The following is a 27,382-nucleotide window of genomic DNA, read 5'->3' as shown; positions in this document are numbered from 1 at the left end:
AAAATTAGAACTGTATACACTTGATTCATTCAAAATATTCGATTATTATGGACCATATTTTATTACAGTACAGTAGTAAGTTATGGAGATAATAAATGCAAATAACAAAACAAGTGACCTAGTGGTCATAGATGAAGGAGAAGTGTACCACTTTCTGGTATCTTTTTCACCAGATGTAATTATTTGTTGGCTTAAAATTCCACAAATGGATATCCCAAAGTATTTTATGAAACGTTAGACACAACAACGCTGCATAAAAAATGTTGACTGGGTCTATTCAATCTCAACTCTTTTGAATAGTTTTAGCAATGTATGGTTGAAAGACTAAGTCTGTTCTTGTCAGATTTCAGGCATGAGAGACCGCGCCATGCAAAGTTGGAATAGAAATATTTCATTGTCCTCCGTGCATATCAACGTGTTAGGTCGTTGCTTGAACTTGAAATATATTTGAACTTTTTTCATATTAGAAAATACCGAATAGCACTGTCAAAACGGCGTTCTTCTACTCAAAGTCTGAATATGTGCTAGTTGCGCAATGTTTATGTAAATGTTGCATACCGATCGTAGTAGAAGACGAGTATCTTTTCTTAGCTGTATGTCGTTATTATAATGGTCAAAGAAAGCGCCATCTATGGTCCAGTGTCAATCTTACGACAAATTTGTTTCCGTTTCAGGTTCTAGAATATTTTATTTAAACCAGTTAGCTTTTTACAATTATTTTGCTACGAAAAGTAGAATGTACGTTTTCCTCTATCTGTATTAAATTTGTTTATGTATACTATTTTATTCAAAGAGAACACAGAAATGAATGATAAATATTTGTCATTTCCGCCGAATGGTGGCGCCCTATGTATCGCAACAATGCGTGAAAATGCACCGTACACCACAATGCGCATCTCCCCGAAAAAATTGGATCATTGTCATATATATTATCAACCTCAATTACATGCGCAAATTTGTACATCCACAACAATTATTTTTTTATTCATCAAATTTTATAATAATCTGTGCCTTTTATTTATTTCAGGCATTATTATTATTTTATTCTATTTTAAATTGATTAATTTGTTTTTTATAATTATATAAACTGATAAAATGTCTATTTTGCACTACAATAAATCTCCCGATGTCAATAGAAGAAATACTTTAGATACACAGCCAATAAATCGAGTACCCCTAAGTTAAACACACAGAGATTGATTTGCCTAATTCCTAAAATCAAACAGTAAACAGCAGTATCACATATGTTGAAAGTCCTAAAAGTGAATCCGATTCAACTACACTAGCATTATTGAAGTTAAGACAACTGAGTACTCACTCTAAATGTATCAGTCCGCCATCTCAAAACCAGTAGATTTCAGTTTTGCTCAAATTCCACTCACAAATCTAACATTTCTATTCTGGTGATATTTTCACAGAAACCGTTTAAATTACAAGCATGCCATCAATACACAAGAATTGTTTTCAATAGAGGGGATAAACATTCATTACGAGCCTCAATGCAGTTTTAATTATTATGTTCAACCAAGTTTTTAATCCCAGTCGGACTTAGCCTAACATAAGTATGACTTAGGTGTTCTGCACACGGCATCATTTTTCTCGGACATGGCTGGAGCAATTTTGGTTAAAAGCATGCAAATACAATGTAAAAATCAACAATTCTGTTATTTTGTTAGCTTTTTAATTTCTTTAATTAAGAACAAATATATTGGTCTCTAATTTCTATAAAACTCCCTCTAGTGACAGTTATTCTGCAACATAAGAAGCACAACGGACGCCATCCAGTGTTGATATTTTGATGTGAAAGTCCCCCCCCCCCAAATATGTGTTAGAATTTACTATTCTAAATGATTACACAGCCTCTCACAGTTCTCTCTGTAATTTACATAAATCTTATATTACATAAGCACTTCACCACTAGATGGCGCTATTTAAATGAAAGATGTATTAAAATTCCAATACTGTGAAATACTGTAGAATACTTTATTTTCGCTTGGAATTTATTTTCGCTATTTTCGCTGAAGGGATGATTCCGTGAAAATAAAATTCAGCGAATATACTTTTTTTCCTATATTTCACATTAAACTCATCAAAAATCTATGAAAATAAATTCCATACAAAACGCCCAAAAAGCCTTTTCAGTGAAAATTAATTCCAGCGAAAATAAAGTACTGTGGAAAAATAATATATTCGCTGGATTTTATTTTCACTGAATCATTACTTTAGCGAAAATAGCAAAAATTAATTCTGAGCGAAAATAAAGTATTTTACAGTATCTCCGTCAATAGAAAGTAATTTATTGACTGAAATACCCCAGGCACAAGGCAAAGATTTTATAATGCCCCGGCACCTGGCAACTCAAAACATGGAACCATCATGGTTTTTAGTAATTTGATTTTTTTTCCAACCTTTTCACCGCTATTGTTAACATTTGTATCCTTCCACAAACTAACCAATTTACTGTTATAGTAAACTACTGTCATCATTTCACTGCTGTAGTAAACTATTCTACCCGTCCAAAAATGAACTATTTCTGCCATTATTGTAGACTGTTGTATCCATCTTTTTCAACTTTATATTCAACAATGTAGTCCCCAGTAATCAATGGATTCATACAAACTTCAATCAAAAGTAGCTCAACCAAAATTTTCATTAAATTTTGACTCTTATTTTATACTACACATTGATTTACATACTTTAGTTCTTTTAGTTCCTGATAGATTGATTGAAAGCATAAATTTACCAAATATGCAAATACACATGCACCATTTTTATGCATTTTTCAATGTTTTATTTGTTAATTTTGAACCAAAAAAACACAATTTCCCATTGCATACAAATATTTTTCAAAATCTTTGAAGAAATATGGAAAAAAATTATGCAGGTTTATTTCTCAATGGTGATGAAAGATGATTGGTTGTAGACCCCTTTCATAAGTTGAGCGCCCTCAAACACTTCCTGTTTCAGAAGAACTGATGAGAGGCCAGTAGGTGTAGAAACTTCAGTCTCCATAGACAGACAAAGCAGCTATCCAGGATGTACTGTTTTAAAAGCAAGAAATGCTGGGTCAAAATAAAAAGTCAAAATTCACATCGTTTCTTATAGGAAACAGGAAGTGTTTGAGGGCGCTCAACTCATGAAAGGGGTCTATTGGCCTCAACAATCACAAATGTGCATAATTTACTTGGATCTTAAAGTTTGTCTTCAAATACATCACGCTTATTACATGCTATATGCAGTTCATTGAAACGCAACATGGTGTGAAGTGATGAACACCGCTCATGGTCGTAACCAAAAGGCTGGGTCAAAATAAAAAGTCAAAATTCACATTGTTCTTACAGGAAACAGGAAGTGTTTGAGGGCGCTCAACTCATGAAAGGAGTCTATTGGCCTCAACAATCACAAATGTGCATAATTTACTTGGATCTTAAAGTTTGTCTTCAAATACATCACGCTTATTACATGCTATATGCAGTTTATTGAAATGCAACATGGGTGTGAAGTGATGAACACCGCTCATGGCCGTAACCACACCCATATATTGTACATACTACCTTGCAAACAGATGCACACCAGGCTTTAAGCAGCTCTCCAAATACACATCGATATGTAAACATTAATTTTTTTTGTACAAGCATCCTGACAATGTCGCTTTAACATCAGTAATGATTCATGCTATCATTTTTAATTTTTTATGATAAATTATTTTCCAGCTAACATCAACATTTATGATTAAACTAGGAATTATTCTCAAAGTTATGAATATTGCTTCTATATCCTTTTCACCACCAGACTTTCTCACCCAAATGTTTCTGCACTTTTTCTTATATTCTTCAATATTTCTGGAAACGAACTACTGTGGAATACTTTATTTTCGCTGGAATTAATTTTCGCTGAAAAGGCATTTTGAGCATTTTATATGGAATTTATTTTCACTGATTTTTGATGAGTTTAATGTGAAATATAAGAAAAAAAAGTATATTTGCTAAATTTTATTTTCACGGAATCATCCTTCAGCGAAAATAAATTCTAAGTGAAAATAAAGTATTTTACAGTATTATTTTGGAGCCAACAAACAAAAGTTGGGTTAATTTTCACTCATAAAATGTGTTTTATTTTTGTCCCAATCTTCTGAAAGAAAGAGCAGACTATAAATAGGAATACTGTGTGAATTTGTGATGAATGAGGGAACTGGTGGTGAAAAGGTTAACCTTTGGACACCATATTTTTCCAGCCAAAATATTGCTGCAGCATTTTTCCTATTTTATGTATTATTAAAAAAAAATTGGGGATAATTTTGGAACAAATTTACATCATTTTCTATTGGCTGCAGGTCTTGATCTTTTAAAAACAAATCTAAAAAAAATTAGAGGATTAATTTTGTGAATGTTGCCTAAAGTAGACTTCGGCGATCAAAGGATTAAGGAAAATGTGAGAAAAACATTAGTGACAGTAGACGGGTTAACTAAAAATTGTCCACACATTCAACGGGACAATAATATTTTATTTTTTTTCAATAGATATCCAAAAATACACATATAGTATCATAATTCATTTGAAAATAGTTAAAAATACTTGACTAATAATCATAATTCAGGTCAAACATCATTAAGGTAATTTTATAAAGTTATACATCAAATGCAAAAATCCATTTTGTGTTTAGTTCACTAATTTGTCAAATATATGAAATTTAAAGCATGATATTTTCCCATTTCCATAGCACAGCCTTTATTTACTTTTTTTTTCTATAGTACTCCATGCATGCACATGTAAATGGTTGAATTATTGACCAGTACTCTCCTTCGAGGTCAATGTTATAGATTAAATATGCAAAATATATACAGAAAATATGCACATAATTCATATGAAAAAAAAGTAACTAACATCATATTAATTGTCCAATTACATTTTTTATTTGATCAATTCATTTCTATGCATTCACATGTTTTTAAAAGAAGTGAAGGCATAAAGGCAGCCATACTACCACTTGTTATCACATTTATTAACAAAAATTTATCTCAGCTTAGCGATATACTGCAAAGCATTTTTCTTTGAAATTTATTTTCGCTGATACCTTTTTTTCTATATTTTACATTCAACATAGCAAAAATGAAAATAAACTTCATACAGAACACCAAAAATGATTGTTTTGTTTTTTTTCGGTGAAAAAAGATTCCAGCGGAAATAAAATATTTTACCTTATATGTAGCATCAAACTCGCACACAAATTTGAAAAAAAAAAATATTTTGTTTAAAAAATGTTTAAATTGCTCAAAATAGGTGTCTGAATCAAATACCTTTTTCAGAAATATTATTAAAACATAAAAAATAAACATATGTTAATAAAGTCCCTCAGCTGTTTGGTTTAGGCATGATGTAAAATCTCATAACCCAGGCCGTAGCATCATGGGATGCTCTGGGAAATGTGCCAGTTAAGATGTTTTAAGGCCATACTTTGGCCTCTTAACATCTTGAATCATAAATATGTTTGCGTTACCGGCACCATAATTTTTAACATTTTTCTTAATTTTTTTTTTTTAGGTTTATACGACTTTTTTGACAGCTATGTGACGTATTTGACGATAAAAGTTAAATTTGAATGATTTTCAGCATGTCTAAATTTTTTGATCGTTTTTAAATCTCATCAGAAAATTCACAATAGCTGAGAATTAGTTTAATCAGCAATAATTTAGAAAAAGAATGAAACTACACATTCATAACATCAAATATGTTGCACAAAACCGAATAAACCTAAAAAAAAAATTGTAAGTCTCATTAGATGTTTCATCTCGTCTCCAAGTAGTAAGTCATGGGAAACAGTACTCGAATAATTACATGTTCATCCATCAGAGTGGGATTATCTAAGATTATCTGATGTAGTGGGATAGAAAAGGCACACAGAAATATGCTGATCACAACGTCAACTGTATAATGTATCCGAGATATGACGAGAGATATCATTCCAAGAACAGCTAGTACCCAGCCCAACACCTGTAATAATCTGTATGACTGTGAATCTAAGAAAGATAACAAATTTTTTTTTTTTTATTGTGTATCAGACATTTGTTACATTGAAAGACATTACTATATATTATATTATATTATATTATAGAAATTATATTATATTATATTATATTATATTATATTATATTATATTATATTATATTATATTATATTATAGAAATTATATTATATTACTATATATTACTATATATTACTATATATTATATTATATATTATATTATATTATATTATATTATATTATATTATAGAAATTATATTATATTATATTATATTACTATATATTATGTTATATTATATTATATTACTATATATTACTATATATTATATTATATTATAGAAATTATATTATATTATATTATGTTATATTATATTATATTACTATATATTACTATATATTATATTATATTATATTACTATATATTACTATATATTATATTATATTATATTATATTATAGAAATTATATTCCATTTCTGGGACAACAGTGACAGCCTTCTATCATGTTTATTTGCATTATTTTAGCATCCACCGGATCTGGTGAAACAAAAGAATCTGTGTAATCAAAGATTGTTATTGTCAAATTAAGTTATATTGTGCATTTGAAAGAAATACCCTAAGAAGAACTTGTAAGAAAGGGATACTTGATACTTACATTTATGGGCAAAATATCCTAAAACAAGGTACATACAGGAATGACCACTGAACATCAAATCACCGCAAAGAAATTGTTTTTTATTTGGGTCTACTACTTTTGAAAAGTGGTTAAAAGTTGCTTTGACTAAACCCGGTAATGAACCATCAGTCTAAAATGAGAACAGTGAGAGAGAAAGAAAAATTATACCAATCCAAAAATCGTTTAAACCCCACCCCCACCCAAAATGTGTTGTGTGATTATTGTTAAAGACGACGACATGTGAAAGATGCAATCATTTATATATGCTGTTTGTAGTAAGCTAATTTAAGCCAAAAAATATGCGACAACTTATGTAGAAATATAAGGAAAATAAGACTGAATTGTCAATGACAGGCGGGTTCAAATATTTGTACTCAAAATCATATTTTGAGGTTTGTTGATGTTTTGGAATTATGTAACAAATCTGAATGCATGAACTTTCATCAATGGTTAACAAGGTCAAATTATTAATCATAACAACTTGAAGACAAATTAATTAGTCAAAATTCAAATGGCCCCCAAAGGAAGCGAGATTGTCACAAAATGTAAAAAAATTATTTTCATATCATTAGATTATTGGAAAGTGCCAATAAGAAAGTCTTAGGGAGTTCGCTAACTCCCTGTATGAATCTTGTTTGTGCCCATTGTAAAATGGTTGCCAGGCAGCCATCTTGGATTGTATCCCAAAACAAATGCATATGATTATGTGTTTGTGAAGTTTGAATGTGATTCGTCAAGGCATATAAGATACAAGCATTTATTCAAAGGAAATGGCCATGAACATGTGCGAACGAATGGACACATAGATGATGAAAAGTGAAAATATAATCCGCTGTTTTCATATTAAAACCCAAATAAGCCTATCATATCAGAAAGCTACAAAAATTGTCCAAAATCTAATAAGGAAACTATTTTGTACCGGTGGTAGACAGTCCACGATCGGCTCAGTCAACGGCAGTGGAGTTACCAGTATTGCAATACTTCTCATCATATACAGAGTGCATATTATACAAGAAAAATGACGAAGAATTATAAACCTGTAAAAATAAGAGGAAACATGTTTCAAGAGGTGATTTCGATGAAGATACTGAAAGAGTTTACTCATGACGCAATATGTTATGACATATTAATGATATTACCCCCCCTGGTATACAAAAAATTGCATATAAAAGCATTTTTGCATGTATGCATGGTACTACTGTAAATGCATTATTCATAGGGTTTAAATGTTGCTATTTTCACTAGTAAGGCAAAGTCACAAAATTGAATTAATATTTACACGTGAAAATACTACAGAACAGATTATTTTTACTGGCAAATGTGTGAAATTAAAACCCAGTGAATATGTTCAAAATAGTAAATCTAAATAGTAAACAAACCATGCATGGCACAGTCTCGTTAGTTATCAAATTTAAGATATAGAGTTTTGTTTATAGTAATATACAGAAGCTGATGCTTGATTATGATGTTTTTTTAACATTAAAATGATTGAAATTCTGTCATCTTGTGTCTGATCTGGAACAGCATTAATTAAAACAAAACAAAATGGACACCAGTCGCCATTTTGAATTAGACCGTCAAAACAATAGATCTGTATATCTATAACATGATGTATAATGAATATATAAAATTTGAACATAATCAGTCAAAGCATATTAGAGATATGGCACTAGAAGCCCATTCATTAAAACAAATAGCCATCAGTCGAATATTTTAAATCCAATCTGAGAAATTAAATGATGTGCATCAAGGTATGGGACCTTGTATGTCGAATGTATGTACCAAGTTTGAACAAAATCTATCTGTAAACAGACGTGATCCCGTTCAGGAATTCCAGAAATGCTTGATTTTGATCATCTTTCAGCACAAAAATAGCCACCGTTCGGCCATCTTGAATCAGACTGTGATACAAATTGATATAACATGTTTTATCTGTTTTTTGGCATTCTACCATTGTTTCCTATGACTAAAATATATATCAATATCTCAAAATTTTGCTCAGTAACATATGGTGAAAATAAGATAATTATATAGTTTTGATGAGATATTGAAAAATTTACAATCTTTTAATTGTTTTTTTAAGGAGAAAATGTGTTTTCATTATGTTCTATGGATAACGCTACTAAAATGGCATTTTATGCAAATTATTTTACTGTATCTGTTACTGTAGTGGCCGTGAAAGAAAAATTTTTCCATACTGTTGACTGAAAGTGAAACAAATAATTGACAGATATTGACATGAAATAATGTTACTGCTCTATGCACTAAATTGTGTATACAAGTGAATAATTCACAAGTTGCATTCTACCCTAGCATCACCAATACTCACAATAGTAATGCTATTGTAACAGAGTGTCAAAATTAATAAATCACAGCATTTTTTTTTATTTGAAAAGACATACGGGCACAAGTTGCATTTACAGGCTCCTCACTCACACATACATCAAAATACAATAAATAACAAATACGACAAGTCATTGTCAATGACACGTCCCTGTTCCATTCATATTTGAGTGACATATACATTCAAAGCAGATCATGACCGAAATGCACCTGCATATGTACAACACATTGTGCTAAATCTGAACAAAATCCATCCATGCATGACTGAGATCCGGTTCTCGAATTGTGAAAATACGTGATTTTGATGTATTTTCGGCCTTAAAATGGCCATCATTCCGCTATTGTTAAGCAGATCATGAAACAAATGCACATATCTATTTGTGACATGATGTATATCATGTGTGTGTGAAGTTTGAACTTGATCAATCCAGACATGTCTTGGATACGGATCCAGAACTGAATTCTTTAACAAAATGGCCGCCAGTCGGCCATTTCGAACTTGATCCGAAAAAAAAAAGACGTGCATCAAGGTCCTATTATGTTTAATGTATGTACCAAATTTGAACAAAATCCATCCATGCATAACTGAGATACGGGTCCGGAATGGTGAAAATGTGCGATTTCAATGCATTTTCGGCCTTAAAGCGGCCCCCATTTGGCTATCGTTAATGAGATCATGAAACAAATGCACATACATATTTGTGACAGGATGTACCTTGTGTGTATGAAGTTTGAACTCGATCAATCCAAGCATGTCTCAGATACGGATCCAGAACTGAATTCTTTAAAACAAAATGGCCGCCAGTCGGCTATTTCGAACTTGATCCGGAAAAAAAAATGACGTGCATCAAGGTCCTATTATGTTTAATGTATGTACCAAATTTGAATGAAATCCGTCCATACATAACTGAGATCCGGGTCCGGAATGGTGAAAATGTGCAATTTCAATGCATTTTCGGCCTTAAAACGGCCGCCATTTGGCTATCGTTAATGAGATCATGAAACAAATGCACATACATATTTGTGACATGATGTACCTTGTGTGTGTGAAGTTTGAACTCGCTCAATCCAAGCATGTCTCAGATACGGATCCAGAACTGAATTCTTTAAAACAAAATGGCCGCCAGTCGGCCATTTCGAACCCGATCCAAAAAAAAAAAATGACGTGCATTAAGGTCCTATTATGTTTAATGTATGTACCAAATTTGAGCAAAATCCGTCCATGCATAACTGAGATCCGGGTCCGGAATGGTGAAAAAGTGCGATTTTGATGCATTTTCGGCCTTAAAATGGCCGCTATTCGGCTATCGTTAATCGGATCATGAAAAAAATGCATGTGCATATGTCCAATATAATGTGTGATGTATGAGTGGAGTTTGAACTTAATCGGTCCATGCATGTTCGAGATACAGGTGATCACGAACGGACGGACGGACGGACGGACGGACGGACGGACGGACGGACGGACGGACGGACGGACGGACGAACGGACGGACGCACACAGGGCAAAACATAAGTCCCCGTTTTCAGACTGCGTCCGAACGGGGACTAATAAAAAACATATACATTAAAAATTTAACTTTAAAGAATTAACTAATGTACCTTAGATTTAAAACAGCTCAAATTACTAAAATATCAAGTTCTGAACCATTCTGCAATAAATTATTGAAATTACCTGTCTTTATGACTGAGAACTACAGCTGAAGTTAGTACTACAGAAAAAACCAATAACCAATCAGAAATCCTGTTCCCATGAGACAGTGTAGAGGTATTATTAAACACAATGTCTGGCAGAGATGGGTGAATCTTTTTATCCGGCACCCAATCGTTAGCAAGGACAGAAGCGTAACTAGCTATCAGCATGCTGGTTATGTAGTAAAGAATAGCAATTCCAAGTTTTTTTAAAGGACTTCTTGTTCGGCATTCAGCGTAACGTGAGGATATTTTCACATCTTCTTTTGATGAGCCGTTTTTAGCAGTTCTTCCATTTTTAATGTCTATACAAGTATGTCTTTCATCGTCTTCTATTAATGGGTACATTGTTTCTTTAGACATGCCTACCAATAACTAGGATTGGAAAAAAACAAGACATTGCAGATTACATTGTATTAATACTTGAGAATACAGCAAAAATTAGAGAGGGGTTAATTTTTTTAAAATCAATATTACTCACAATTGTAAAAAGTTAATTTTCACGAAATGATTGTATTTATTCTGAACTTAGGCAAATGTTCTGCGAACCCGCCTATTCACATAGTTCATACCCACCATAGACTCCGGTCAAACAAAATGACTATTTTGAACTGTAGGCATTAATCAGCGATTCTGCTGGTGACGGAGAGATAGAATCCAGGTCAGGGGAAGCCCCATGACCTCAAGATTCTTTTACCCCTTACGTCATGAACCCACGTGACCGAGGCCACCTGGCAGCGCCACAGGTAGCCGTCCTTCACTCAACGCGACTTAAACCAACGCAACGGAAAGAGTGGGGAGGTTGGGGGGGACCCGGAGTCTATGGTGGGTATGAACTATGTGAATAGGCGGGTTCGCAGAACCCTCGCCTAAATTCACTACGTTCAATTACCCACCATAGACTCCGGTCAGTAAAAATGACTATTTTGAACTGTAGGCAGAGTCAGACACCGATAGGTGGCGGGTTTTCCGAGCAAACAGAAAAAAAGGAGAAAGATGAAAGACTTTTCCCCAGTCCGCGATGAAAACAAACCCAAAAACCTAAGTTAAGACCCAGGAAGGGTGGTGTCTTACCTTGCCTGTGCTGTCCCCGAAGCAAGAAGCCAATGCTGCTGTGGTGACAGGGTTCGGTGTGCCCGAGAAAGCTAGACCCCAGCCGAATTCGGGGGAGATAAGCTTGAAGTAGGACCGAAACAGTTCGAAACAGACCTGTAGCCAACGCTCGCTGCGTAGGACAAACCCACTTCGTCAAACAGGTGGACGAAGGAGCCTGCTACCTGGCCAATAGAGGGATGGTATGGATCAATCTCCCTTCTGCTACACCAATCAGTGTATGCTTGCAGCCTAGAAATGTAGGCCGCGTAGGTGGAATCCTTGTTCGTCCTGGCCAGGACGTTGGCAGCCCGCTCAGATAAGGCTTTCGTATGTGCGGGTCTACTGAGAGCCTCTATGCATGTAAGTGATACCTGCTGGGCTCGTTGGTAGTGCGCCGTCTGGTTGGGACGGCAGGTCCGGTAAGTCCGGAAGCACTGCTGGCGCTTCGACTAGCATTTCCAACAGAAGTGGAAACTAGGCCTTGCTTGGCCAATTGGGTGCAACCCGTGATAATATGTGGGTGTGCACCTGCCGAAGTTTTCTCCGGTGCCCGGTGAACTAGCGGGAAGGGAGGAAAGGCGTACACAACTAAGTGGGTCCACGGGGCTAGCAAAGCGACCCTGGCCCAGGCTCCTGGAGTCAGCAGAAGTGTTACGTACGTCGGGAGCTTGCCGTTCCAGGGTGCGGCAAAACGGTCCAACCTTGGAGCGTCCCACAGCCGAAACAGCCTGGAGGCTACCCACTGGGGTATCAGCCACTCAGTGTTCTGGAAACGGAGCCGCCCTGAAAGGGCGTCGCCAGACTGTTCCTCACCCCTGGAAGGTGGTGTGCGGTTAGCTCCACATTGTATTCCAGGCACCAAAGGAGGATTTTGTTTCGCTAGGACTGACAACGATGGGGAATGCGCTTCCCCTCCTTCTTGAAGGAGACCACCGCTGCGTTGCCTGTGCGGAGCAGGACTCTGTGGTCTCGAACTACGGGTAGAAAGTGTGGTAGTGCTAAGTACACTGCTCTCAGTTCGAGCCGGTTGATATGGTAGTCCCGAAACTAATGCGGGGGCCATATCCTTGGGCTTGTTGGCTCAATAGATGCGCTCCCCAACTCTGGGGGGAAGGTATCTGTTACCAGAGTCATACCTGCGGCGAGCAGGCCCAAGGGGCTCCCCTGTCCGAGGTTGGCCAGTGACGACCACCAGGACAGGGCTTCCTTCACTTGGTCCGAGATCGAAACCCGCCTATCTAGTTCCCATAGGAGAGCTTGGCGTTTCGGTTACCAACAACCCGGGCAAGGGGTAATAGCCAAACGCGTCAGGCTAACACGGGATTTACTTCACCAGTTGGGCTCGTTAGTAAATCGACAAGTCCCACCTCGACCCAACACGTGAACACGTAGGGCGCTGTGCTACTTTCTGTCTGATTGCTTCCGCCTTGCGGGAGTCCCCTGGCAGTGCCCAACAGGGGGTACACTGACGGGGGGAAATGGAGATTTCAGCGGTATCCCGTAAATGGATGTCACCACCTGGGAAGGTCCAGGGGGTCGGTCACCCGCCGTCTCCAAACCGGACTACACCAACGCAATCTGTGTATGACAGGGATATGTGGTCATGTGTTCGGCAGTTGCGGGGGTGCTCCCTTCCCCCATGAGGTTAGTTCCCCAAGGCCTGAAGTAGTCACTAAGTTGTGACCTGGCCATTCACCGAACACGTGCCTGTCCCCCCCGGTTGCAGAGGTGAGCGTCAAACATGCCTCCCCTGCTGCCGGGTAGACGTCCGCCCAGGAAGGGTGAGGAGCCACCACCTGGCTCTTACCTCCCTGGGGGCGCGCCACTACCCTCCCCTCCCATGGAAGGGTTCAAGCGCTTGCCTCCTGGCTGACTCCGGCTAGCGGACGACGCCCTAGGGCGTTGTGTTTTCTGTCCTTGGGGTGCCCTCCGTTTGCCCATGGCAGGACCAACTGGCTAGCGGATTCGATCTGAACCCTCTGGTTCATTGCACTCCGAAGCTCCGAGACTGTACCCACCATTCCCTGAACAAAGAGGGTGGAGGATGTCCAGTCTGCGTCACTGAGGGGGATGTACCCCGGCCCAGCTTGTCGGCGAAAACACGTGCGTCTAAGGCCGCCTCTCGTAGCACGGTAGTGGTCCTGGCCAAGAGAGCCAGGCGACACTAGGGGGCGTCGCATGTAGATGTGCGGTGGCCTACCAGTAAAAATGTCGCCTGGTCTAGGAGACTGGTGCGTTCTGCCTCCAAGGTCTCCAGAGTGCTGGTCACGCATAATAATGTGTTCAAGCAACTCTGCCCTCAGGGCTGGATGGGTAGTCTTCAATTGGCAAAGACACCCATGGAACACGGCTATCCCCCTTTGCCCGGTTTGCCAAATTCGTGGTACCGGGGTATGGGGAAGGAGCCTTGGAATACGGTTGGGGGTGTTTTGGTCTCATCCCACGCTATGGGGTCTGATCCCGAAACCACACCGACCGGGTAGCGTTTGGTCCTGTGGGAAGTGTTGTCTAATGTTATCCCCACCTGGGGGCCTTAAGCATTACATCCTCCGCGGCTGACCAACGCCGCCCATCAACACCGTTTGCGTGCTCTACGCCCCACTCCGCACTCAGGCGGACAGGGAGAGACTTGCCGACGGGGTTGCTTTGAATCCCGACGCCTGTGATCCCATAAGCGTTGAAGCAACCTTAGGTGGTCGCTTTAGGATCAAGGGTGGAGGTATATACATCGTATCACTGGGATCGATGATACTCCGCCTCACCCCAAAAGCGTGGCTCACCGAGTCATACAGATGGAAGACTCTGAGGGACCGCCCGGAGTACCGGCTGTATCCGATGCGAGCGAACTGCATTTCCTTTCACTTTAAATATGTGAGAGGGAGCGTGTTCGACCGTGCGTCTCATGACAGGGTCGGTTCCCTCTGGGGACGCCCGTGAGTCAAAACCCACAGCGGGGACCGGACACAAGGAAAAATTCGTTACCGTTGTACCGTTACCGCGTGACGAACCCTAGCTGACTGAAAGTAGGGGGGTCAACGTGTGCCCTGCCCTGAAAGCCCTGCCCCGAGATCGGAGACTTGGCTGCCAGCACCCTATTGGCATTCAGTGCCCAAGGATCCAGAGAAGGACCAGTGCAATTAGCCTGAGCCTCGGCCACCCCACCCCCCCAAAAAGTGGGAGAGCCATGCCTGGGAATGGGGGTTCCCCGGAAGAGACGTGTTTGAATGAAACATGCTTTCGTGTCTCTTCCTGCTTGCCCACCGAGGGGACACAGTGGAGACAGCTCGCTCCGACTGCGTCTGATCTACCCGGCCTGCCAGGGACGCAATTGCCCCGACAGTTCTTCGACCAAAGCCCTCAACTCGGAGGCAAACCCGGCGCCGTGCGAGGAAGGGTCCACAAAGAGACCCGCAACGGGCCCCATAGGAGGAAAGCCTCCAGGGGCACAGCCTCGCTGCAGCCGGTAAAATGGGGTAAAACACTGCCTGAAAAAACAGACTGTGAGGATGCCCTCCGATCAGCGGGAGAGACCGAGAAAAATATTGGTACCTCCGCCGTCGGGCCTCTTACTCGACGTCCCGGTACATGAAGTACCGGTAGCGTAAGGACTTTCTACTCATGCTAAACACGCAACTCACTTGAACCGATTTGTTTACTGGACGCGCGACCTTGCTGTGACGCGGTCAGTCTCAGCGATTTTGATGGCTCTGAAAGAAAATCTCAGGCCTCAGAACTCCAGTGAAAAAACACGCTTTCATGCAAAAACCCCGAAACCCGCACGTAGCTACGATAAAGTATCTCGGATGCGGGTTCTATGCTGGTAAATTCTGAATATAATAACCACTGCACGATCGACTCGAAACACGAGGAGACCGGAAAGAAAACGGCAGCGAGCCCTGGTGCTGTCATTACATCTATATATTGCTAAAAACATTGAAAATAAAAGACGACATGCATGAAGGAGACGAATTACAGTTGTAAAAGGTGTTGCCATGAAAACCAACTGGTTACGTTGTGGCGCCGAATTTTGATTTCTTTGCTGTGAAAAATACTACACACAAAGGGGAAAACGACATGAGGGTAAAAAAGACAAGGCAAACTTATCCTACCAGCTACCATGTCGGATGCCGAGCAGCGGCAACAACCCAAGCTATAAATCCGGACAGGAAAAAAAAGCAGGCGATCCAGCAGAGCTCACTAGATTTCATCTCCGCTCGAGGCGGAGAGAAATTAAGAGTGAAGACGGCTACCTGTGGCACTGCCAGGTGGCCTCGGTCTCGTGGGTTCGTGACGTAAGGGGTAAAAGAATCTTGAGGTCATGGGGCTTCCCCTGACCTGGATTCTATCTCTCCGTCACCGGCAGAATCGCTGATTAATGCCTACAGTCATTTTGACTGACCGGAGTCTATGGTGGGTAATTGAACGTAGTGAATTTGCAAAATACATAAAAAATTCTCCCCTACATAATTATCTAAACAATTCATACAAAAAGAAATATGTGGAAAAAACAAATTCTACAGAGGTTGTAACAAAGAAAACAAAAATATAATAGTCCATCTTGTTCAACAAAAATTAAATAAGTCAATCATTTGAATCAGAAATTAAAACAAATTAAAAATAATATATGACATGATGCATAATGTAGTTTTATGTCAGAGATATGGCTTTAAGACAGCATTTGTTAAAACAAAATGACCACTAGTTGGCCATTTTAAATCTGATTCAAAACAAATCGACATGCATCAAGGTTCACTATTGCCAATATATGTACCAGGTTAACGAAATCAGTCCATAGACGACCAAGATCTGGTTTTGAAATGACATAAACGCTGTCCGGTCATCTTGAATTGGATGTAGCTCAAAACTAGGTCAAGAAAAAAAAAATTGTACTGCAGTCCCTTCGCCTCAAAGTGGTAACACCTTTGCCAAAACATGCCATCTATTTATTTAGATCTCTATTTTAATGCTGGCATGGGATAGACAATGAGTTCTTGTTGATGTCGTGCAAAACACAATCAATTGTAGCAACACAGTCAGTTATTTTTAAATACCAGTACATGCAAACAGATGATAAAAGAGAACTCCACATTTACCCTATTTACACTTACACGAAAGGGTAATAAATAGATTCTGTGTAACCATTGGTCACAACATTAAAAAAAAAATATTAAATAAATTATCCCGTCATAAAGTATTCCCAAAGCGATGTCATTTGGGGTATTGTTCAGCAGATACTGGTACTCAATCATGCATGCACACAAAAACTGAATTCGTTGTTTTCAAAATAGCAACGGTTTTGTCAACTGCTTACAACAACAGACGGCAAGATTCCATAATTCACTGTTAGGAAACAAATTTGCTGACCATCTATCCAAAAATGACTATACATTGTACATGTTGTTAGTATTGCCTCAAGAATTGTATTTTATGGGTGTGAGAAGGGGCTGGACTCGTACTACCTCAGAAGGAAATATGGAGAATGTCACCTCTTGTCTCGCTAAGATTTTGGTGCAACATTTTAAACTTTGATCATATTTTTGGGGATTTAATAAAAACAATCTCATATCAGCTACAGACAGCCATCAACATTTTTGAAAAAATTAGTGAAAAAATAATAAAGGTTTACCATGCGACAGGTGACCATTGTAGATTGAACTATGATAGTGCATATACATGTATTGTTTACAAAAATGCTACGAAGCTCATTATTAAATTTACACAATAAGCCTTTTAAAAAAGTGTGGTAATTCCACCAACATGATATTTACTTCCATCTATGTAGTGAAAGACTGACAACCACAAAAAAATAAATCTGCAACGTATTTAACATTTTTTTTCACAAATTTTGATGAAGATCTATAGCCAATGAGGGATTACGTACATTTGATCAAAAATTAACAAAAATATTATTAAAAATTACATAAAAATGAACAAAATGTTGCACAGAAATTTTGGTGGGAAAATTCGAATGATTAATTTAACCTCTGAGTAATGTCAATCTCACTGATCAGCAATCTTATTGTAAGTATTTTATAATGTAAATGTATATACATAAAATAGTACTGAGAAAATAAAAGGCGTTACTAAATTCATTCCTTGATACCATGGAAACGACTGTTGCTAATGATAGAAATTTAGTATCAGTATGTAACCATGTGCAGACATTCAAATCCTCTGGTATTATTCTGTACTAGTAATTATGTGAGATAATAATAATAAATTGTTTTGTGCATGGTAAGATATTGTTTTTGTCTTTTCAGACTTGTGATTGCCATTATAATACCTGTAAGGCCAGACTTTTATTATCCCTTGTTTCGTGAACTCGCCGAATGAACAGGAGCTGAAAATGAAATAAAAATAAAATTTTATTTCAGCTTAATTTCTCGCGCCCGCCAACTTGTAAGAGTAAAAAATTGCTAAAAACTTAGTTTGTTTTTTTTAGTTTTTTTCCGCCCGCCGCATAACAAACCCAAGTTGCATTTTCGTGGGAGTATAATGATCAAAGTACCGAAGTCTCGCACAGATGAGAAACAAGGTTATACATGGAATAAAATTTTATTTCATTTCTTCTCTTTGATCAATGATCTCACTTACAATTCTTTGAGAATCACACAAATCTAATGGAAAAAAAGAATTAATTTAAATTTTTTCCACAGACTTACTATCAATTTTTTTATTGATTGTTTACGGTTATTTTGTAATTTAAAAGTAATTTTCAATGACAATTTGACAGATTTATTGAAAAATTGCTTGTCAAATGTCTCGCGCATGTCTAAAATGTCTAGCGCATGTCTAAAATGTCTAGCGCATGTCTAAAATGTCTAGCGCATGTCTAAAATGTCTAGCGCATGTCTAAATGTCTAGCGCATGTCTAAAATGTGTAGTGCATGTTTAAAATGTGTAGCGCATGTCTAAATTGTCTAGCGCATGTCTAAAATGTCTAGCGCATGTTTAAAATGTGTAGCGCATGTCTAAAATGTGTAGTGCATGTTTAAAATGTGTAGCGCATGTCTAAATTGTCTAGCGCATGTCTAAAATGTGTAGCGCATGTCTAAAATGTCTAGCGCATGTTTAAAATGTGTAGCGCATGTCTAAAATGCGTAGTGCATGTTTAAAATATGTAGCGCATGTCTAAATTGTCTAGCGCATGTCTAAAATGTCTAGCGCATGTCTAAAATGTCTAGCGCATGTCTAAAATGACAGGTGGTTGGCTAAATGCCTAGTGGTACAGCGTACAACAAAAATCAAACGAGGATGACATTCACAGATGATAATAATTTTAATCCCAATTCTGCTCACTGTGGCTTTTCGGTGATTTTTTCATTTATAAATTATTTCAACAACACAGAAGTTATAAATACAACTGTCACTGTTCTACTTTTTGTGTCTGAATAGAATATCTTCATAATTAATCACAGATAATGACGTCATTTGAAAAAAATGCTATTGTAAAAATTACTTACTGTGTCATAGTGAATGATTTTACAAGACAGTGAACTAACAAAGAGCATTACGGAATTCTATAAGTTGCATTTGTTATGCTGTGAGAAGTGGAAGCAACTCACTAAAATTAGCACTGCAGTCAAATGTAAAGAATATGTACTGTGCAAAAATTATTGATTGTTTCACATCAGCGTCTTTGCCAGCCAATTCATTTGGTCGTCACCGCACCATTACATTTTGGCAGAATTCCCATTCCAAACCTGTATTCATTGTCAACGAAATGAAACACAGCAACCATTGCTCTTGTGTGTTAGAACTGTAAATGGCACAAAGTCAAGTACCGGTATTGTGACATGTTTCCATGGAAAATCAAATGCAAAGTCACATGTCTTTTCAGTTAAAGCAGGAGGATCGTCACCTGCGCACGCGCGGGAATTGAGTCCCAAGCGACGATAACAACACACGCTAAAATCGCAAAAGCTCATCGGTAGACGCTTGTTTGTAAACAAATGCACGCTATGGTCGTCTGACGCATGCGCAGGTGACGACTCCCCCGCTTTAATTTCAAAATTGATGAGTTGCTGTTGTTATAGGAACGCTAACTGTTTGATTCAGTTCCGTGGTGCGCCCAATCAAATCATTTAACTGAGGACTAACACGATAAGGGACGATTGAGTCAGTCTGTATAAAGTCTGTGTGGGATGCAATTTTAAAACTGAGTGTTTTTGAAACAAAATAAAATGAGGAAAAGGGAGACAGTAATGTCTGTTAAACTGCATTTCTTGCCAGTTTACTCCTGGACTGGAGAAAATGTATCAGTCTGTCTGTCTGTCTGTCCATCCAAATTGCGAAAGGTGAAAAACCAAAACTATTTTACTGCGTTAGAAACAAGGCTTTATCTTTTTACCACCAGGCTTCCTTGCCCAAATTTTTTTGCACTTTTTTTTATATGCATTAATATTTCTGGAAATGAACCCTAATTTTCGAGCCAACAGAAAAAAATTGGAGTCAATTTTCAGTTTTTACTCAAAATCTTTGGCTATTTTTGCCACAATCTTCTGTAAGAAAGTGCAGACTATAAACAGGAATATTTTGTGAATTTGTGATGAAAAGAGGGAACTGGTGGTGAAAAGGTTAAAGTTAAAAGTATACTCAGAAAAATTGTGCTATGTTCATTATGATATTTTGACATGACAAAACAACCAGCTGTCTACTGCATGCATGCTTTCAAACATAACTTGTTGGGTAAGCACCTTTAAAGTAGTCGTCACACAGTGCGTGTTTGATTTTCGTGAAAACAACAATTTAATTTACATTAGTTGTATATGTTGTGGAGGAGCTATATCAAACATGACAACATGAAACTACTATATATAGGAGCTTAAAAGATGGCAGTCGTCAGGCCGCGTCCTGTTCGATATGGGACTCATAGCGACGTATACAACGCGTGTAAAATACATTGTTTATTTACATGAAATTTGATCACACGCCGCGCGACGACCACCGCACTTTAAATTAAAAACCTTTTAACACTTTGAACGACAAAGTCAACTTTTGGCACCATTCACAAATAGTTCAATGTACCCTGGTACTGTCTATGCATATTAATTAGGTAATTTGCATATCATAAACTCTTTGAACGACAAAGTCAACTTTGGGCTCCATTCACAAATAGTTCAATGTACCCCGGTACTGTCTATGCATATTAATTAGGTAATCTGTATATCATTAACTCTTTGAACGACAAATTCAACTTTGGGCCCCATTCACAAAATAGTTCAATGTACCCCGGTACTGTCTATGCATATTAATTAGGTAATTTGTATATCATTAAATCTTTGAATGACAAAGTCAACTTTGGCCCCATTCACAAAATAGTTCAATGTACCCCGGTACTGTCTATGCATATTAATTAGGTAATTTGTATATCATTAACTCTTTGAACGACAAATTCAACTTTGGGCCCCATTCACAAAATAGTTCAATGTACCCCGGTACTGTCTATGCATATTAATTAGGTAATTTGTATATCATTAACTCTTTGAACGACAAATTCAACTTTGGGCCCCATTCACAAAATAGTTCAATGTACCCCGGTACTCTCTATGCATATTAATTAGGTAATTTGTATATCATTAAGTCTTTGAACGACAAATTCAACTTTGGGCCCCATTCACAAAATAGTTCAATGTACCCTGGTATTGTCTATGCATATTAATTAGGTAATTTGCATATCATTAACTCTTTGAACGACAAATTCAACTTTGGGCCCCATTCACAAAATAGTTCAATGTACCCCGGTACTGTCTATGCAAATTAATTAGGTAATTTGTATATCATTAAGTCTTTGAACGACAAATTCAACTTTGGGCCCCATTCACAAAATAGTTCAATGTACCCCGGTACTGTCTATGCATATTAATTAGGTAATTTGCATATCATTAACTCTTTGAACGACAAATTCAACTTTGGGCCCCATTCACAAAATAGTTCAATGTACCCCAGTACTGTCTATGCATATTAATTAGGTAATTTGTATATCATTAAGTCTTTGAACGACAAATTCAACTTTGGGCCCCATTCACAAAATAGTTCAATGTACCCCGGTACTGTCTATGCATATTAATTAGGTAATTTGCATATCGTAAACTCTTTGAACAACAAATTCAATTTTGGGCCCCATTCACAAAATAGTTCAATGTACCCCGGTACTGTCTATGCATATTAATTAGGTAATTTGTATATCATTAAGTCTTTGAACGACAAATTCAACTTTGGGCCCCATTCACAAAATAGTTCAATGTACCCCCGTACTGTCTATGCATATTAATTAGGTAATTTGCATATCATTAACTCTGAACAACAAAGTCAACTTTTGGCACCATTCACAAATAACAAGTGCATAATTGTGTTGATATTTTTTTTTAAATTCTGATCTAGACAGGTAGCAAATGGGAGTTTATATCCAATTAGTCCAAAATTCATGAAAGAAGTTTCCAAAAATACACTGAAATTTCCCAAATGATACATGGAGGGAAAAATTATGGCGCTCAATGTGTTAATTCTAAAGATTTCTCTGGTCATACCGATTAATAAAAATAAATATAGCAAACATTTACATTACTATAATCAAATTTGTTTGCCTTTCATGGTGAACAGAAGTAGGACATGTGGACAACAAATTTTAATTAAATAATACCCCACCATTTTTTTTTTAGTTATACAATTCCATGCTTCAATATTGTGAACAGAGAATTATCTATGCGTGGTTGGCTTGCCTAAGGAAACGCTCGTGTCAATAAAGCCTTTATTATGCTATTGAAGACCAATACTTGGAAAATTGAAAAGGCTGTGGACATTATACAGATGAGAACTTACGCAAAATTTAAACAGTTAGAGACATGAATAAGCTAGACTGCGATGAAAGAAAATGGTGTACAAAATTTGGAATTAGCAACCACATTCTTGAAATAGAAAAAAAGGTAGACACACACAACCAAAACACGAGTAAGAAACAGGATATGCCAAAGATGTAATGAAAGTTTTGACAGGTTTCCAGTTTACATTGGGTTCAGCTATTAAGGTCCGTTTTATTGCATAAAATCCGAATTGTTGATATCTAATCCAAATTGTTGATATCTAATCCAAATTGTTGATATCTAATCCAAATTGTTGATATCTAATCCAAATTGTTGATGTCTAATCCCAATTGTTGATTTCTAACCCCAATTGTTTATGTCTAATCCAAATTGTTGATATCTAATCCAAACTGTTGATGTCTAATCCCACTTGTTGATTTCTAATCCCACTTGTTTATGTCTAATCCAAATTGTTGATATCTAATCCAAATTGTTGATGTCTAATCCCACTCATTGATTTCTAATCCCAATTGTTTATGTCTAATCCAAATTGTTGATATCTAATCCAAATTGTTGATATCTAATCCAAATTGTTGATTTTTAATCCCAATTGTTTATGTCAAGTCCAAATTGTTGATATCTAATCCAAATTGTTGATGTCTAATCCCACTCATTGATTTCTAATCCCAATTGTTTATGTCTAATCCAAATTGTTGATATCTAACCCAAATTGTTGATTTTTAATCCCAATTGTTTATGTCTAGTCCAAATTATTGATATCTAATCCAAATTGTTGGTGTCCAATCCCAATTGTTGATGTTTAATCTCAATCGTTGATGTCAAACTTCACTTTGTTGATGTCAAACTTAACTTTTTGTTTTCATTTGTTGATTTCTATTGTCAATGTTGATGCACTTGATAATGTTGATGTCGCTTGTTGATATGTAATGTTGATATTGATGTCACTCATTGATATTATTGTTGGTTGTTGATCTCTACGGCCAATTACTGATTGTCAGGGTATAATGTTGAAAATGTTTAATTGTAAGGTTTGCATATTACTGTGGAATACTATATTTTCGCTGGAATTAATTTTCGCTGAAAATGCTTTTTAGGTGTTTTGTATGGAATTTATTTTCACTGATTTTTGATGAGATTAATGTAAAATATAGGAAAAAATGTATATTCGCTGGATTTTATTTTCACAGAATCATTTCTTTCAGCGAAAATAGCGAAAATAAATTCCAAGCGAAAATAAAGTATTTTACAGTATTTGACAATTTAAAAACACACACAATGAACTAATGTCCGTCTGTAATTTATACAGAACCATTATATATTGACACTGTGCAATATGTTAAAATATGCACATGTTACAAATGCATTAGTAGATTTTTTTCTATTGTTATTTACCAATTTTATTTCCTGTTTATTTCTACATGTTCTTTGCCCTAACCGTGTTCTTATAACCATACCCCAGACCATTCGTCCCGGTGTTATCGCTATCGCCACACGAGACTCCAGCTTGTCTCCTATACAATTTGACTGCGCACATCCAGAAAGTAGATGTAGCTGTGATTGGTGGAATACTAATGAGTTGAGTGTCAATCAAACGCCCACGCTATCTTTAGTAAACAAAGTCACGTGACACGCGCCATTTTAGTTTTGGCAGGCGATTTCAAGGCAGCACGCTTAACCCTTTCGTTCACAGGTTGGGAGATATTAGAATGACTGACAATTTCACGCCACTGTTTTACATTATTGGCGGATTTTTCTGCGCTATCAATCTTTCTCTTACAAACTAGACATAGATGAGACGACAGAGTCGCTCCTTTCACAACGTCGCACTGGATCAAATTGGAAAGACGATTTCCATAAGTTATCCCTCCTGCTTTTCCTGGCTTGAATAAATTCACACACGACTTTAACTGTCCACAAACTCGAAGACTACACGAACACAGTCTACAATAGTCGTCCGCAACAATATGTATGTATTTCTTCGGTGTACTGATGCACGAATGCACCGTGACACGGTGTTTCTCGGGTGTCGCCATCGCTGAGAATGCCGCCGGCGCAATTTTTCACCCAACTCGCGATTCTGTTTTGCAACATTTTATCAATATTCCCTTTGACAAAATCGCCGACAAAAGCACCGCTTTGCTGATCTTTTGTTCTATAATTCTTAATGCAAACACCGACCCTAGTAGTAATTAGTAACGTCGCCTAGTACGTATGAACGGTCGTCATTGCAAATCGAACATCCTTTTGAAATTTGGACGTCGGGCAGGCGATTTCAAGGCACCGCACTTAAATATTAGCAACATATTTTTCTGAGCGGTTGTTTATTCTCTTTCAAACGAGACATAAATGTGACGACATAGTCGATCCCTTATCCACCGCTAAGAATGCCGCAATGTTTCGTTCGTTTTGCAACATGCCACAAATCGTCGAAAAAAACACCACTTCGACGGAAGCTTGCGTAATAAGGGGGTTAAAACAAGAAAACAAATGCCATGTTTAATACATATCGACCTGTTTTACTTGCGAAAGATAACGGAACATGAACTCGTTCCGTGCGACTTCGGAACCCGAAGGAACACACCAACAACGTTGAATTTACCCGCTATCTTCCAAATATGGTATATTAATTTATTCAGTTGTTTATTTAGAGTGACGTCCGCAGTCGAATGCGATTGGCTATCGATGTCAGTGCAAAGGTCATATGAATATTAAAATTAAGTGGGCGGAAGGAAAATTGTATAGGAGACAAGCTGGAGTCTCGTGTGGCGATAGCGATAACACCGGGACGAATGGTCTGGGGTATTATAACCATGGCCCTGGCAGAAAAGTTGGTTCACAGTGACTATTGGCGATCCGCTCCACTAGGATTGCCCATATTCACTTTTATGTGTATGTGTGTGTGTGTGTGTGTGTGCGTCTTCACATATGAATTAATTCTTCTGTGATTTTTTTGGCTGGGTCGATTTTGTTCAAACTTGAAAGGCAGGTAACACCTGCACTCTAAAATTCTATCCTATTGTTGCCATGGCAATGGCCAAAATCTTGATTTGGGTTGTAGCTTTGCACAAACTATATCCTATTTCAGTCAAAATCTTGGACATATCTCATTCTAATTTGCTTGAGTGAGTGCCTAAAGTTATCACCGGGTATTTTGTTGTTGAGTCTGTCCTACCATTACCATGGCAACACCTGCCACTGAATCACCCCTTATAAGGTGTTACAAAAACAAAAGTGAACAAACGTGAGCAACGAATGACTTTGACACCAACATCAGGCAATGTCCATTACCACGGTAAGCACCGGGGGCACTTTGATTTTCTACATACCATGACATGCCCTTGATTGTAATGAACGCAAAAAGACTCAAAACGTTGCATTGAAATACAAACTAAAAATACCAACAGGTACTAGTCATAGTCATACTGAAAACGGGCGAATACGTCACATTTCAAATATCAGAAGTTGCAGATCGATATGGGAATCGAAAACACAGATACTGTTCACACATGGTGTAGATGAAAATCGACAATACGTAGAGTTGCTATCGAGTGAGTTGGTTTTAAGGCGACCTAAACAGAAACCCAACGACACTGTATTTGAAGTAATATGGGTCACCGTCACATGATCCTCCATTTATTCGTGTCATTCCTTCACCGCCTCGGACTTTTCGAGTTGAACTTAGCGGGCAACAGCTCTCCTCTTAAACAATCAAGCTCATTCTAAAATCGACCGATATAAGGGTTCGTCAGTGGGCGACAGTCTCAGGCTGGTGTGACAACAGCCATACAAACCGAAACTGTTAAAAAACAAAATAAAGAACAACTTACCCAGTGTCAATGTCGATGTCGATCGGCTACACTAAGGTACGTGAGATTGCAAAAAAGACGACAACAATGAGAAAGGCTCCTTAACGTACAGTGAAAGAGAAAGTGTGGGGAATGACATCGCCTCCCTAGGCAGGTACTTGAAGATTCGTCAACGTTTTCACTCTATTTCTTTGCGCGCATGGTTATTAGTCATCATGTAGACTGGTCACATCCCGGGGGGGGGGGGCTGATCGTCAAGCGTGACGTTCGAATGTTAAATTAATGTTGTCAAGTGGTAGTAATAATGGTAATCAGTGTTGTTTACAGCGAACACTTACACTTTGAACCCATTCAAAATCATTACCCATGATTTGTGGGTACGTGTCTTGCCGCGCCGGAAACTCATCCGGTGCCGGGCAGGGGCAACATTCGTCGCACCGCGCTGTGTTCGACCTGGGTCCCAGCGCCAAACACTGTTTGCTTACGCGAAACGACCACCGTCATTCGATTTACATGGCATCTAAGGAGACGTCGCCGCTTTGGTATGACGGCACACCAAAACTATCCTAATTAGACAGATAAACATTGTCAAATAATGCTAACATAATGACAAAATAATGACAAAATAATACATAAATGTGAACAAAATGATGAAATAATGTAAAAATGCTAACAAAACGAAAATATAATGATACAATAACGATAAAATAACATGAAAATGCTAACATAATGATGAAATAATCTAGAACCTGTTCTAATGTTGGCTTTTTGGGCGCATCACTTCCATGTTCAAGACAAAATAATGACATCATTATATTATATGTGCTGAAACACACAGAATAATGACGTCAAATGCACTAAAACACAAAGAAATAATTTCGTCCAATGCACTAAAACACAAAGAATAATGACGTCAACTACACTAAA

The 27,382-nt window shown here is 37.6% G+C and overlaps 1 protein-coding gene across 1 annotated transcript; it reads right to left on the bottom strand.

Moving 5' to 3' along the window:
• Window positions 1-4,890: 4,890 nt before the first annotated feature.
• On the bottom strand, window positions 4,891-26,611 carry LOC100378043 (phosphatidylcholine:ceramide cholinephosphotransferase 1-like). The gene is made up of 6 exons (XM_085493642.1): window positions 26,477-26,611; window positions 18,110-18,166; window positions 10,715-11,106; window positions 7,616-7,733; window positions 6,676-6,826; window positions 4,891-6,017 (listed from the first exon to the last, which is right to left on the bottom strand). The coding sequence occupies exons 3-6, from the start codon at window positions 11,092-11,094 to the stop codon at window positions 5,785-5,787; spliced, it is 882 nt and encodes a 293-aa protein (XP_085349768.1). The 5' UTR covers window positions 11,095-11,106; window positions 18,110-18,166; window positions 26,477-26,611; the 3' UTR covers window positions 4,891-5,784.
• Window positions 26,612-27,382: the final 771 nt, after the last annotated feature.

The sequence above is a fragment of the Saccoglossus kowalevskii genome, chromosome 19 (genome assembly GCF_978046115.1).
Source record: "Saccoglossus kowalevskii chromosome 19, keSacKowa6.1, whole genome shotgun sequence".
In the NCBI taxonomy this organism is placed as follows: Eukaryota; Metazoa; Hemichordata; class Enteropneusta; family Harrimaniidae; genus Saccoglossus; species Saccoglossus kowalevskii.
Note: the sequence above shows the minus strand (reverse complement) of the source record. Positions and strands in the feature narration are given on the sequence as shown.